At 45.0% G+C, this 14,597-nt stretch overlaps 1 protein-coding gene across 4 annotated transcripts; it reads right to left on the bottom strand.

The window, feature by feature from the left end:
* Positions 1-425: 425 nt before the first annotated feature.
* Positions 426-14,247, bottom strand: HOXC6 (homeobox C6). Of its 4 annotated transcripts, none has more exons than XM_084499832.1 (3): positions 13,652-14,247; positions 1,991-2,199; positions 427-802 (listed from the first exon to the last, which is right to left on the bottom strand). In XM_084499832.1, the coding sequence occupies exons 2-3, from the start codon at positions 2,142-2,144 to the stop codon at positions 489-491; spliced, it is 468 nt and encodes a 155-aa protein (XP_084355958.1). In that variant the 5' UTR covers positions 2,145-2,199; positions 13,652-14,247; the 3' UTR covers positions 427-488. The 4 variants fall into 4 exon arrangements, with proteins under 4 accessions (XP_084355956.1, XP_084355958.1, XP_084355959.1 ...); XM_084499833.1 differs by lacking the exon at positions 13,652-14,247 and adding an exon at positions 4,669-7,896; XM_084499831.1 differs by having other exon boundaries at positions 428-802; positions 1,991-2,215; positions 13,652-14,246.
* Between the last annotated feature and the right edge of the window lie 350 nt (positions 14,248-14,597).

Below are 14,597 nucleotides of genomic sequence, written 5' to 3'. Positions count from 1 at the left end.
TCGTGTGGCTGGCGGAAGGGGAAGCGGGGGGGGGGGGGGGCTGAGGCCGTCTCCAGGGCCGTGCCTCTCGCAAGCCCAATTTGGGGGGGGGGGGGGACAGAAGGTGGAGGAGGGGGGGGCCTGAAGGTTGGGGGGGAGGATAAGTGTGCGGTTGGAAACAGTCTTATTCCGAGTGAGATAAATAGGCGATGTGTGTGCGGGGGGAAGGGGGGGCACTGAAGAGAGCGGGGAGTTGTGAAGTGTGTGGGGAGCGCTGGGGGGGTTCCACATTTCCACATTAGCCTTTTTTTTTTTTAATAATTCCCCCCATTATTCTTCCTTTATAAGAATAATTATTCTTTTTTTTTCCTTTTTTTTTTTTTTTTTTTTTTTTAACCGTAGCCAAACATTGTGCCAGTGATAAATAGGGGGGGGGGGTATTATTATTTTTTTGGGGGGTGGGGGGGAGTCGAAGGGGGGGGGCTGGGGGGGGGGGGGGGCGTCCCTTTTCACTCCTTCTGCTTCTCCTCCTCTGTCTCTTCTCGCTTCTCCTCCTTGGCCAAGCTATCGGCGGCGGCTGCGGCTGCCCCACCGCCCGCCCCGGAGAGGGTCGAGCTCAAGTTGCTCTCCTTTTTCCACTTCATCCGCCGGTTCTGGAACCAGATTTTGATCTGCCGCTCCGTCAGGCAGAGCGCGTTGGCGATCTCGATGCGCCGCCGCCGCGTCAGGTAGCGGTTGAAGTGAAATTCCTTCTCCAGCTCCAGCGTCTGGTAACGGGAATAAATCTGGCGGCCCCGCCGGCGGTCGGCCCCGTAGCCCACTCCTAGGGGAGCCGAGACAAAACAGACTAAAAATCGTGAGCGCGGGGGGCGAGCGCCCGCGCCCCTCCGCCCCCGCGCAGCCCCGCGCCGCCCCACGCCCCCCCCCCCGCCGCCCCCTCCCCGGCACCCCCCCATTTTCCTCCTTTTTCATCCCCCCTTGGCACGTTTTCCCTCGGGATGCTGCCCTTTTTTTTTTTTTTTTTTTTTCCTTTTTTTTAAAATCTCTTGTATTTGTGGGTTTTTTCCTTTATTTTTTATTTATTTTTTATTTTTTTTCCCTTTTCACTTTTTCCTTTTTCACTTATCATTCCCTTGTCACTCATCTTTCCCTTTTCACTTATCTTTCCCTCTTCACTTATTTTTTACCTCTTCACTTATTTTTTCCCTTTTCACTCATTTATCCCTTTTCACTTATTTATCCCTTTTCACTTATGTTTTCCTTTTTCACTTATGTTTTCAGTTTTTACTTATTTTGTAATTTTTTACTTATTTTTCTTTTTTACTTATATTTCCTTGCTTATATTTCTTTTACTTCTTCTCCTTTCTACTTCTTATTTTTATACTTTTTTTGCTTTTTACTAATTTTCCCTTTTTACTTATTTCCTTTCTTACATTTCCCTTTCCACTTATTTCCCCTTTTAATTTATTTCCCCTTTCAATCATTTCCCCCTTTCTATTTATTTCCCTTTATTTAATTCCCCTTTATTTATTTATTTTTCTCTCTCTCTCTCTTTTTTTTTTTTTTTACTATTCATTATTCATTTTTACACCCCCCCCCCTCCCTCCACCATTTCTCTCCTTTTCCAGCCAATTTGGGGTTGCTTGGGGGGGCGTGGGGGGGGGGGGGGCAAAGTGCCCCTCGTCCTGCGGGGAGCACAACCGCACTTTCCGTCCCCATCATTAAAACTTATTTTACCCCAGTAATATTTTGTGCTTAACTCCCGAGCAGAGCTCGCTGCACTTTATTATAGATATTTTACACTCTCGAAGTCTTTTAATTAGAAAGAGCATAACAAGCCATATTTGCTTGCAACAACTTAACAAATAAAAGGCCTGTAGCTGCAACTGTGAAGGAGCTATATTATTGTTTTTATGGGGCCATAAAAAGTCGCTCAGCCTGTTCTGCTAGGGAGAAGGTCGTAAAGATGGTTCAGTTTATTTAATTTATATCTCCGAGCTGTAAAACTTACCACTGTGGGAGTTCATACGCTGCATCCATGGGTATATTTGAATGCTAGTTTTTTGTTCTTGCGAAGTGTTCCTGTTTTGGTCACTGGTAAAATCCTGTGCGATTGATGTCTGTGTATTATGTCCCATAGAATTTTGCCTGCAGCTAGAAAGCATGTCTTTTTCTTGGTAAAAAGCATTAGATCCATAGTCATAAGGTCCTCGGCTGGAGCTAAACACAACATTATCTTGCGGTGAATAAAAAGGAGAAGAATAAATCCGGTTTTGAGCAACGGCTGCTCCATAAGTAGAAAAATGCCTGACAGGGTCATAGGCAGTTGAATTGAGGGCTACGTTGGGAAGCACCTCTTGGCCACTGGTTAGATGGCAGGATAAAGATGGGTTTGTAAAATAGGAATTCATATCGTCCTCTATACCTGGCTGTGTGATTTCTTTAATATTTATTTCTGTCTCCAGTTTGTAGTCTGAACTAGATTGTTATAGGGAAGGCTCTGCTCCAGGACAGACAAAATGACAAAGTCAGCTGACCCGGGGGGAGCCAATGGGGAGGCGGGTGTCAAAAAGGGAAAAATTGCTTTTGCTTCTGTTGATTCCCTAGTTGAAACTAAGTGTGCATTGAAAGTAAGTCCTGCACCCCCAAAACCCCCCAAGCAGCCCCGGGGAGCCCGGGGGGGGGCGAGGGGTGGCGGCGCTCCCGGAGCCATCGCTGGGTCCTGCCCCGGAGGCAGCTGCGGCCAAGTGGGATCTGGCGCAAATTTCCCAACCCAGCCTCAACTTTTCTCCCCCCACACCCCCCTTTTTCTGCCCCATGGACACTGGGGTTTGGAGGCACCGTGTGTTGTGTTTTTTTTTTTTTTTCCATTCTTTTTGATTTTTTTTTTTTTAAGAAATGTTTGCTTAATATCTTGTAATAAAATAGCTCAGAATTCACAGTAATAAATCTCAGATGTCCACAGAATATTAAGCCATAAATTATCCCGATTTTTTTTGTCTTGTTCTCATGTAGCATTGGTCAATATTATGGAATCAAATGGTTGTGTTCCTGATGAGAAAATATTACATAAAGAGAGGGGGAAAACATGGCGACTTCTGAATTGATAACGTGTTTCAGAGCATTCCTAAAGTATGTCTTTGGGAGGGGGAAAAAAAGAAAAGACAGACAAGAAACACACAACATTGCGAACTCAGGTTAGTCTGGAAGTTAGGTTTCTCCTCTAGTGCAGTTTGACATTCCTCTCCTGCACGTTTCCCTGCTAATTTTCAACGTGTGGCAATGCTAGAGGATATTTACATTTTCAACAGCAACTACAACAACAACAACAACAAAAAAGAGCACTTCTATCCGTAATTGAGAGCAATTGGGAGCCTGGGCTGGGGACGCAACCTCGTGTTTATGTTTGCAGAAATTTATAGTTTCAGATATTTACAACTGATTGGGAAACTTCTATTGCAAATATTTAGTTAGATGAAAGAGGGGATTATATTACATCTTCTCTGGGTAGATTGCACCTAGAACTAATTGAAATGAAGACAGCTAATCTAATTTTAATTTCAATCTAGAGCCATAAATTGCCCCTTAAATGTAAAACATACCTGCTGATCTGTAAATATTGCGAGGTATCTTTATCATTCTGGTGGCTTCCTATTTAAAAATTCAATTATGGCGGGGAAACCCTGGCCTCCTCTTTTTTTTTTTTTTTTTTAACCTCCTTCGTGTCCACATTTTTATTTTAAATGTAAGGGTGCGTGGGGCTGCTGAGAGGAGGGTTTCTAGGTGCACACTCAAATTCGAAACTGAGAGCATTTGTTTGTCCTGCTCTCAGTCAATGGACTTAATTCCTTTTAGCGATGTATCTCTAAAAGATTTTAGCTGACAAAGAAGGGTTGGGGGGGGCTGTATATTTTTTCCCCAGCTATAACAGGAACCCGGATGCCAACGGATTTTATGCTCTTTTTCCTCTGTGTAACAAAGCAAAGTAATCAATGGTAGCAATAAAACCATAAACGAGACTACAACTGAAAAAAAAAAGCTCGTGTATTCATCTTCTATAACGTTAAGGCTTCCCCTGAGTGTCACTAGGGGAAAAAATAAAGTTTCTAACCAAAAGAAGGAGATAGCTGCAAGTATGCACCATGTTATTTAGCACATGTACCTTGTTAGGGAGCGCAGCCTGACTTTACCTTAGGCTGCCCAACTTGTAGCCAGCCCAGTACAGATATAGGACTCATGGACATGGGGAAGATTTACAGGCGTTTTCCCCAAAAAAGAGAACTTCAGTTTGCTTTCGTTCCCCTCCTCTTCCTTTCCCCTTTCCCCCAGCCCTCTGGCAGAGCCTACCCGGGAATTTATGGAATCCAACAAACTGGAGAAAATAGAGAAAGTAGCAAAGAAATGCAATTACAGAGGGTTTTTTCCGCCTTCTGCTGACATGTTAACCCCCCCCCCCCAAGCCAGAGGCACTCTCAGCTGGACATATCTGGAGAGCCAGGGCTGTGCTGCAAATATTGTTAGCCATGGGCACATCTCTGAACCCAGTCCTTTCAGGGCATGGTTACTTTGGAAACCAACGCTAACCCTGAAAGCTGCTTCCAGATATTAAATTGTTGCAGGGTCCAACAAATGGACTGGCCGGATAGATGGATGAATGAGGGCTTTGCAGTTATTGGCGTGTTGTCTTACCTTATGTATTGCTTACAGCCCAATGCAATTTGGCGAGTAAATTAAAAGTAGCTCCAGCTCTATGGGTTGGACCTTTGCTAGGGCAGATTCACGTGGGGAGTTTCACCTATGGAAGGGCATTTATAATGACGCCAACCTTACCAAAGTTTGGAGGAAAGTCTGGTGCTGGAAGGACACCCTCTGGGCTATTTTTTTAATCATTATTATTATTTTATTTGCTTTTTGCTTTTGCTCCCCCCACACACATTTTTTTTATTATTATTTTTTTTTTGTATAGGTGCTCGGGGGCTGTTGTATCCGAGACCTGTGTGATAACCGTGTGACTAGGAGTCGAGAAAGTTAAGTGTTTTATTACTTCTCTAAACAGAGGGCAAGTCTTAAAAGTCTGGTCGATTTATAGTGAACAGAAACCAGCTGCCGTAAAGAAACTTAAAATAGAATCCTCTCCCCACGTTAAAAATCAGGTTTCTGGGTAGGAAAGAGAGACACAGAGAGGAGAGGGTAGGAAGAAAAAAAAAAAAAAAAAAAAAGCACAGCCACCCCAAAAAGCTCCTGCAAATACAAATGAGGCATCATTAAAGTATGTTTTGCTCACTGCAATTCCTCAGTCTCACGTTTTGAATGCACTGGATATTTTTTTCCCATTGATATTTTCTAGCAGTTTGGGGATTTCTCGAAAGTATTTCATCAAGATATGTCACTACCAAAAAGGTATTTATTTTTTCCCCCATGAAAACATGTACAGGGAATATGTGGGGCGCTTTCTGGTTAAATTGGTCTGCAAACAATTATGTAAACTCATCAGCAGAAGCAAGAACAGATGTTTTATTAAAAGTGCTACACAGCAGTAGAAATATGTACAAGTCTTCGAGTAGCTCTTTAATAGGAGTTGCTCTTTGTTCCCAGAAAAGAAAAGCGCCCATAGAAATCTGAAATAACATTCACCACTCATAAGCCATATTCCCCCCTTTTTTTCCCCCTTCTCCCCACTCTGATGTTCACACAGAGAGGGAGAGAGGGAGAGGAGAGGGAAAGGGGGGGGGGGAGAAAGAAAAAATATGTGTCGGGAGATTTCCTCCCCCCTCCCAGCTATAATTAGCGAATTGATGAACTGATTTAGAAAAAGGCTTCAAAAAAATGCAAGCCCAACACATGTGTTTTCTATCCCTCAGTAATTACTGAAAGGAAACAAATCCAAATCGGTGTCCCCCCCTCCCTCCTTAAACAGCCTACAGCCTTAATAAACCGCTACTGTCAGGCTCGCATTCTGCGCAGCCCTGCGAGCCGCGGGTTGTTTGTTTGAAGAGGGGCTGGGTGGGATTTGCTGTTTTGTTCCAGCCACGTTGACCACTTGGGTCCGAGCCCGGCCCGGGGAGCAGCCGGGCCCCCCCCCGCGGCCATGCCATGCCCGGGAACCGGGACACACCGGGGACACCGAGCCCCAACGTGCCCCCCCCCTCTCCGGAGTAAAAAAAATAATCCCAATGGTACAAGTATGGTGGTGGTGGGGGTGTTATGCCAAGTGTTTGCAAAACGCCTCTTTTTGGGATGCGGGCGGGCGGGGGGGGGGGCACCCCTGTGCAGCTGAGGGGCGATGCCCCCTCCTAGATGTGCCCACAGCCCTGAGTGTGCAAGGCGCACACGCGCGTACACGCCACTGACATCTGGCCATAAAGCTGCGTGCTCACATCTGATTAAATACTTGAAGCTCTTAGAGGTAAATACAAGTGATGCCATTAAAAGCCTTTTTATTTAAACTGATTTCACCTTGTATATGTTATCTCATCCTTCCCCCCCTTTCCTTTGCTCCCCCCCCCCTTTTTTTTTTAACTTGACATTTATGGCACACGTGAGTCCTAATTATTTATTTGGGTCTTTCGCTGGGAATTTATTCCTGCTCTTTACAACAGGGCTTTCCTAGTCAAATATTGCTTTTGCTGTAAATAACACCTAAAAAAAAAAAAAAAAAATAACAAAATAAAAAGGGCACCACGATAACAACAACAAACTCCCGGAGGTTTATGTGGAGCATATTCGCCACGGGCTACCTCTCCCCCAGCCTGAAATGGCTCGCATTGTTTTGGAGCCGTGTCTATTCTCTGCTCTCTGTAATTACAACCTCAGAGTCAGAGTCTGGGCAGCTCTTGATTAAAAAAAAAAAAAAAAGAGAGAGAGAGAGAGAAGGAGAAGAAGATGAAATCTCTCCTTCCCCTGAATACTTCCATTCAGAGCTTGATAGACTGTTTAAACTTTACTCCGGCGCTGCAGACAGCGCGATCTGAAGAGGGTGGCCTATTTGGGAGGTTTATTTGCCAATTAAAAGGCATCTCCTGCACAAAGATGCACAGAGCCATAATTAGCGAAAACACCCATTTTCCCCTACCGCCACCCATATCTTTCCAAGAAGATGGGGTTTTAAATAAATAAATAAATAAATAAAATGAAAAAAATAATAAAGAAAAAGAAATAAGCGCCGTTTCCGCGATTTTTTTAATGCAAAGCTCCGCAACATCCAATTTCGCCCTAGGTAGATAATGAAGGGAGCATTCACCGCCCCGCGGATGGGGTTCCCAGGCGAGGCAATTCTTTGCCTTCGCCTTTTCCTATTGATTTTTTGCTGCGTGGCGGTGGGAAATGGCCTTAAACGTGTTGTTGTTGTCCTGGTTTTATTCTCAGAGTTGGGTTAGGAAAGTGTGCCCTTCGAGCGACCTGCAAAGTTCAGGGCGACTCCAAGTTGCAATGCGGAAAAAAATCTCTCTCTATATATATAGATATATATATAATAACAATGATAATAAAAATAATAGTGGGGAAATACCCTGGAGCCGGGCTTTTCTCCTCGCCTGCAAAAGCCCTCATTCTCTGCACACATTTCCAGGGAAAGGAATGGGGTGAAAAAAAAAAAAAAAAAAAAAAAAAAAAAGAAAAGAAAAGAAAAAAGAAAAAAAGAAAGAAAAAAAAAGGCAGAATTCTGGAAATTGTCAAAACACATGTCTCCTAAACAGGAAGCTGGGAGGTGTGTGGGGAAGAGAAATTAATGTGTTCCTACTTCTGAAATTTATTCCCTCTTTCTGCCGAGCTTTGAAAGCACTTTCTGACACTTTTAAGCGTTTATTTATATTTTCTCCGCGTCGATATTGCGACGGGTAGCGGAGGCTTTTCTTTATGAAATATTCTGTCTAATCTGCGGGATTGATTTATTTCATTTTTCTTCTCCTTTCCCCAGATCCATTGGCGACCCCCCGGCCCATCCAAAGGAGGCAGCACCGAAACCGAGCCCGGCCGGGGGCTCCCGCAAACGCGGGTGCAAAAACCCCGGGCGCTGCAGCTCCACGCCAAAAGCTCAAGAAGCATCTCCAGAGCTAGGAAGGGGAGCCAAAAAAAGCGAGAAAGCCCCAATATTTTAGGAGATGTGAAATCGCTGAGTGGTGCATTGTTTACAGGGAAGTGGCTGGCGGCTGCGAAACATTCCTGCTGGCTCCTCCGCTAAAAGTGCGGGCGAGTGGGTGGATTTTTTTTTTTCCTTCGGCCTCATGCATGGAAATGTCTTTTTTTTTGCCCCAATTTTGCCGGGCGGAGGGTTGGGATGGCGTCACGGCGTGCCCGCAGGTAGCAGTGTCCCGAGCGGGGCGTTGCAGCGGGGAAAAAATCTGATTTTTTTTTGTTGTTGTTTTTGGTTTCCTTTGGGGGTTGCTTTTCGCGACGGACTGGAAACATTCCCTAAAATCCCGCTGGAAAAATTAAAATGGCAAAACTGAAAAGGACAGTGGCACTCGTGACGTCACGCTCGTCACGGACAATACTTGGTGGCGTAAAATCCCCCAAAAACGCTGTTTTGCTGCATTTGTGTGTGCACCTACATGTAAACATACGTACATACATGTACCAAAGCGATTGCTTATGCTCGGTATACAGATTAAAAATAAAAAGGAGTACGATGTTATTACGTTCCGCAAGGATAACTCAACAGTGAAAAATTGTTGTCATTAACTATAGGCAGTTTTACACTTTATTCTTTGCAGATATGAAGGCAGAAATTTAATCATAGGTCGCAAAGAAAAAAAAATAATAATTCAGGAAACAATAATAGTTGCCTTAATGATGTTTTTTTTTAGAGGCGATCACTTAGGCAGAATTAAACTATATATTTGGAGACAACCTCTTGAGCACTTTGGCGAATTTATACATTTACATCGTCTTTAATCGAGCAACAATTTAATATTTCAGGATTTGCTTAAATACACTCATATTTTCAGGGGGAAAATACCGTTCCCGAGTTGACATGCCTTATCTATTTTTATGAGTTCATGTACATTGGAATGATTTAAAACACGGTAACACGGAACGAAAGGCGCTTAAGACCTTAAAAAAAAAAAAAAAAAGGAAAGAACAAGAAAAAAACTCTCGAATTAGCAGAAAGTGCAACCGAGGAGTTTCGAATGGTTTTGAGAAACTTTAGAAAGTTTGGTTCAGCTCAGGCGAGGGTTTATGGACGAGCGAGGAGGGGGCCGGGGGGGGGGGACACACGCCTCAATGTTAAAGGGACTAAAACTTCTTTGCAAAGTGGGGTTTTATGGCGGGATAACGTTTTGCAGGCGTTTGCACCCTCTCCCAGCAGAGCAGAGTTATTTTTCCTCTCCCCTCCCCGTCTGATCCTCTGTCGCCCACCCCCGGTGTTGTGTCTCTCTCCCCCCCCCTTTTACACAAACGGAAAGAGGGGGGAGGAAAAAAAAAAAAAAAAAAAAAAATGGCACCAAATTGCAAAATTGCTGGATTGCAAGTTTCTGTCACTTGGTGGCAGTATACAAAACAAGTAAACAAAAACGTGCAGAAATTTAAACACTCCCGGGGGGGGGGGGGGGGGAAGGGGGGACAAAGTGGGGGCAATACCTGTGGGACAATAGCCCCGTGCCCCCTCATCCCCAGCTCCGGGGCGAGGACTTTGGTTGGAGGACGAATCTGGGGGGGTTATGTGTTTTTTTGTGTGTGCTTTTTTTTTCTCTCTCTCTCTCCTTTTTTTTTTTTTTTTTTTTTTTTTTCCGCATTGCTCTCTCCCCCTCCTTTTTTTTTTTTTTCTTTTTTTTTTTTTTTTTTTTTTCTGGGTTTCCTCCCCGCCCCCCATTGAAGTCTTGGGTCTTTAGTCTGGGGACAAAGCCTTTTACAGCAAGGTGTGTCCCCATGCGACAAAGGCAGCGGGAGCAGCGTGTCCTCTGCAGACTGCGTCCAGACACCCGCAATTTCGGGGACTTCTGCCTTTTATTGTGTTTGTGTCTGGGGAGGAGGGGGAGGGAGACGGGGCTGCTTCTCGCCTCCTTTCCCCTGCTCCCACCCCCCCGATTTCCCCTTGCACCCCCGGCTGGAGGTCACCGCGCTGCTGTAAAACACTTTGGGGCGCCCTGCCCCGATTTCCTCGCTTTTCCACCCAAAGCCGAGCCCACACTTTCTCTCCCGGCGAACGCAAATCTGAAGGGAAAGGCCTTTTTCTGTTAGCCCTGACCTCAAGCACTAACACTGAAAATCACAACTGTTGTTGGTTGTTGTTTTTTTTTTTTTTTTCCTTTTTCTCCATTTTTTTTCCCTGAGAGCGCGAGCTGCAGGGATTACAGCCCCGCCAACACCAGTAACAAGATCTCCAAATCTCTCCGCCAAAAATAAAAACCTTGATCCTCAATGCTACGCATCATCTCTGCCCAAAGTCCAATTTCCCCTCTATGACGAATTTTTTTATCACTCTGACCCATCTTTTTTTTTTTTTTTTTTTATCGCTCCGAGCCTCGCTTTTTATCCTTCTCCTCCCTCCGCAAATTTCCCCCTCGAAAGCCTTTGGTGCACAACGCTCCGGGCAGAAACATGGCCAAAAATAACATTTAATCGTGCAACAGCTCCTGAGATACGGAGCCCGTAGAAAATCGATCTGGACACGACCACGTTCACCGCTCGCACCTAACACCAACGGTGGTTTGGCACGAGCTCATCTATTATTTCTGGTGGGTTTTTCTTTGATTCGTTCCCCGAGCCGAATTCCTTCACACGACAAGTTGGGAAATCGCCTGGTTATCAGCGGCTCTTTGTAGTTCCAGGTTTTCCAGGCTCTGACAACACGGCGGCTTTGGCACAATGAAGCAGCCCCACGCTGGAGCTCTGCGGTCCTGAATTTGGTGCCCTTGGGTGCCAGCCGAGATAAGCGCCCACGCGTGGGGCAGATCGCGTCCCGCGGGTCTGCGACTCTTTCAAGTAAAATGTCAATCCCTGCTCCTACGCGGCTGGGATTTACGTCCTTCGGAGGCGAATAGGTTGGCAGGCAGTATTTCGGTGTAAAACACCCCTATAAATAAATGAGGAAGCTTTTGGGGACAGCAGAATTTCCATTTTTAAATTTCTCCACGCTCCTGCCTTTTTTTTTTTTTTTTTTTTTCCCCTACCGACTACATCTGTCGAAAAGCTATTATTTCCCTGCAAGTCCATGTCAATAACACGTGGCAATTTTCCTATAATCCCTCCCGAGCACTGATGTTAGAGATACGAGACGCAATTTATTTCCTCTGCTTTAGTCTGGGAAGAAGAAGAAGAAGAAAAAAAAACACTACTCGGAGCGTATAAATCATTCCGTTATTCCTGCTCTACGTCCTAAAATGTTTCTCGGCATTACGGGTATATGAAAGATGACAATATGTCAGGGGAAACCGAAAATCAATACATTTAAAATTGTTTTTGGGGAGGCTTCCAGGCCTCACGGAAGCGGGGAGCGAGCGAGCGGCCGGGGCCGGCCAGAGGGAGCAGACGGATTTGGTCTGAAAACAATAAAAGATCCCATTTCTGTAATCATGTGGTTCCAATAAACACTCATTGTTTGCTCATAAAATGTCTTTACGACTAGCAGCGTTAGGGGCAGAGCCTTCACACAACGGGTTTGTTGTTCTTTTTTTTTTTTTTTCTCTCCTGCAAACAAAACGAAGGCAAAATTGTCTCTTTCCCTGATTTTTTTTTTTTCTCCACGTCCCATCCCCAAACCATCTATTTATTTCTGAAAGAAAAAGAAAAAAAAATCGGGGAAAGGCGAGTTGCCTCTGCAAAGCTAAAATAAAAATATTTATTTTCAGGTGAGAACTGCGGTTGGTTTTGCTCCGGGCAACCCCCGAGAAGCCGATAATTTCCAGCCCCAAATGCAGGCGCAAGGATTTACCAGATTTCTCAAAAGAAAAGGGAAGGGAACAGAAAGGCTGATCCGGAACTTTTGCAACTTGTCTTTTTCTTTTTTGTCTTTTTTTTTTTTTTTTTCTCTTCTTCTTTCACCCCACCAAACTTCTTTTTCAAACACTCTCAGCACACCGCAACCAGAAACCACCCGAGAACTTCAGCAACCACTTTCGCTAATTAACTTCTGCGAGCGCACGCTGGAAATTAAAATAAGGGAGGCCATTTTTATTTTAAAAAACACCAAAAAAAAAAAAGGCAGCCAGGCAGAAAGTAAGAAGCCCGCGTCCTGCAGTCTTCCCCTTTCTCCCAGCAGCTCCAGCAGTGCCCCTGCCCCTGTCGCCACCGCGAACCCCAAAAATCGCTTATAATAAGCCCAAAAAATCGCCTCCGCCACCCCTCCCCCACCGCACAACAATGTCAGGCTTTATCGTTTATTTGTTGTCCGCCCCTATATATGTGTACAGCTGTCTGCCCAGCCCTATACGTGCACACACAGCGCTGCCGTCCCCAGCAGCAAATCTCTGCACACACACGAGCTGCTTTTTATTATTTATTATTATAATATATATATATTTTTTTGAACAAGGAGAATTCATCAAGAAAGAAAAAAAAAAAAGAGAGACAACCTCGAGAGGAAATGAAGTCACTACGTTATATATCTCCTTACACGGCACCGATATATACACGGAGATAGATAAGATTAGATGATGGATGGGTAGGTGGGGAGGGAGGTGGATGGAGAGGTAGGTGGGGAGGTTAGCAGGGGAAGGGTCACCCTTTAAATCTCACGCCTTAAACCTGAATTCAAGTCGCTGCCGGGGGGGGAAAAAGAGAGAAATAAGGGAGAGAGGGGAGGGACCTGCATGCAAATAAAAACGAAAAGCCAACACCGTGTTAACCACTTCGCAGGAAAACCAGAGCGCTCCTGAAACTTATTATTATTATTGCTATTATTATTATTTCACGACAGGGATCCGGTAGCAATCGCTTCTTGCAAGGTGGGGGGGAATTCAATCAAATAAATGCTCAGCACCCCTCCCGGAGAACTTTACACCCCATAGCCGCGAGGTTGCAAAAATAAAGCGAATAAAAGGATGAGCCTTGGGGTGCAGAAATTGTTTTGTTAATCAGCCAGCTCTTAATATTAATTATCGGCCCAGTAATGAAGCTTGCAGTCCCGAGGAAGAGGAGCAGGCCGCGGCCGCTGGCCACTGGGGGGGCTGCGGGGAGGTGGGGGGGGGGGAAGGGGCGTGCAAGGCCGAGCCTTGTGCACACAATTAGGAGCGCAGCTCATTAAATATGGCACTACCCCAGCCTTGGACGACCCACCCGGGCTGCGCCGGGCCGGCCCCTCCGCGCATGCGTCTCCCCCCCCCCCCTTTTATTATTATTATTTATTTATTTTTTTTAAGGAAAAAGTTGAGCGGATGAATTTTTGCTTATTTCTAGACACAGATTTTTTTCCTCCCCCTGCTCCAGCGCGCCCCCAGCCCCCGGCCACCCCCCTTTTCATATTCCCCCCCCCTTTCTTTCTTTTTTTTTTTTTTTTTTCCCAGCCCCGCAGCCGGCTCCCCGTCCTGCCTCCCGCACCCCGAATATGACATCAGCAGCAGCAAACCCTTTTTTCCCCGAATTAACTGCATTTCTGCCGACCCGCAGCAGCTTTCCCTCATATCCAAGCTACACCCCTCGCCTTCCCCTCGCTCGCACCACGATGCATCATTATCCTTAACACCCGGGCTATGGATCATTAGTTACACATTTTAACCAATAAGGGAACACTTACCAGAGGCTCCTGTCTCCCCCTCTCCCTCTCTCTCTCTCTCTCTCTCTCTTTCTGTCTCTCTCTCTTTCTGTTCCACTGACGCTTGCAGCTCAGCTCCACAGAAACATTAAAAAAAAAAAAAAAAAAAAGGAAAAAAAAAAAAGAGGGGAAAAAAAAGAAAGATGGAAACAAAAGCCAAACAGTTCTTCTCTGGTTGGGCAAAGGGATGGGGGAAGCTTAAGGAGGAATCTCCCTCTCTCTCTCTCTTTTTTTTTTTCCCCTAAAAAAAAAAAAAAAAAAAAAAAAAGGTATTTACAACTGCTTGTGCCCCCTCATCATCGCATCCTGCAAAGGAAATGCATTGCGTTTTGCCCCTAGGGGTGGGGAATAGGAGGCGGCAACCAGACGCAGCAGTAAACTCATTAATGCCAAAATGCCCAAAGCAACCAAGAATTCCAACCCCAAGGAGAGAGGGGGGGAAAAAATCTAGATTTTTTTTTGAAAAAAAAAATAGTAATCATCATCACGCTAATAATTAAGGGGGGGAAAAATACCATCCTACCCCTGGCACTGCTTGGACTGTTAAAGGAAAGACTACTGCGAAAGAGTCATAAGAGAAACCACAATAAAAAGTTCACGTTCATGGATGGAGTCCACATGACTTCCTGTGGCCAATCCAACTTGTGATTCAGTCGTAAACTTTTATTGCTTAGCTGTAAATTTTCTGCAAACAACCAGGAATGCGTTGCATTTTTGTGACGAGTGCAAATGCTCTCGTCTGTCGCCATGTTTATACAATTCTTTTTTAATATTAGGATTTTTTTTTTTCCTATTCGGCCCCCCTCCTTCGCTGCCCCCCCCCTCCCCCCCCCCTTTTTGTCTTTTAAGCGACCGCGTTAATATCAGGGAGGTTTCTTTCTCTCTCTCTCCTTTTTTTTTTTTTTTTTTTTTTTTTTTTTTTAAGATA

The sequence above is a fragment of the Aythya ferina genome (assembly GCF_964211825.1).
Source record: "Aythya ferina genome assembly, chromosome: 28".
NCBI classification, from domain to species: domain Eukaryota; kingdom Metazoa; phylum Chordata; class Aves; order Anseriformes; family Anatidae; genus Aythya; species Aythya ferina.
This window is presented reverse-complemented; position numbering and strand designations above follow the sequence as displayed.

Bases quoted from the DNA above. Each gene is read 5' to 3' on its own strand.
- HOXC6 (XM_084499830.1), bottom strand. From the start codon at position 2,390: ATGAATTCCTATTTTACAAACCCATCTTTATCCTGCCATCTAACCAGT. The intron at 803-1,990 runs GTAAGTTTTACA...CGGCTCCCCTAG, and splicing joins GCGTATGAACTCCCACAGTG to GAGTGGGCTACGGGGCCGAC.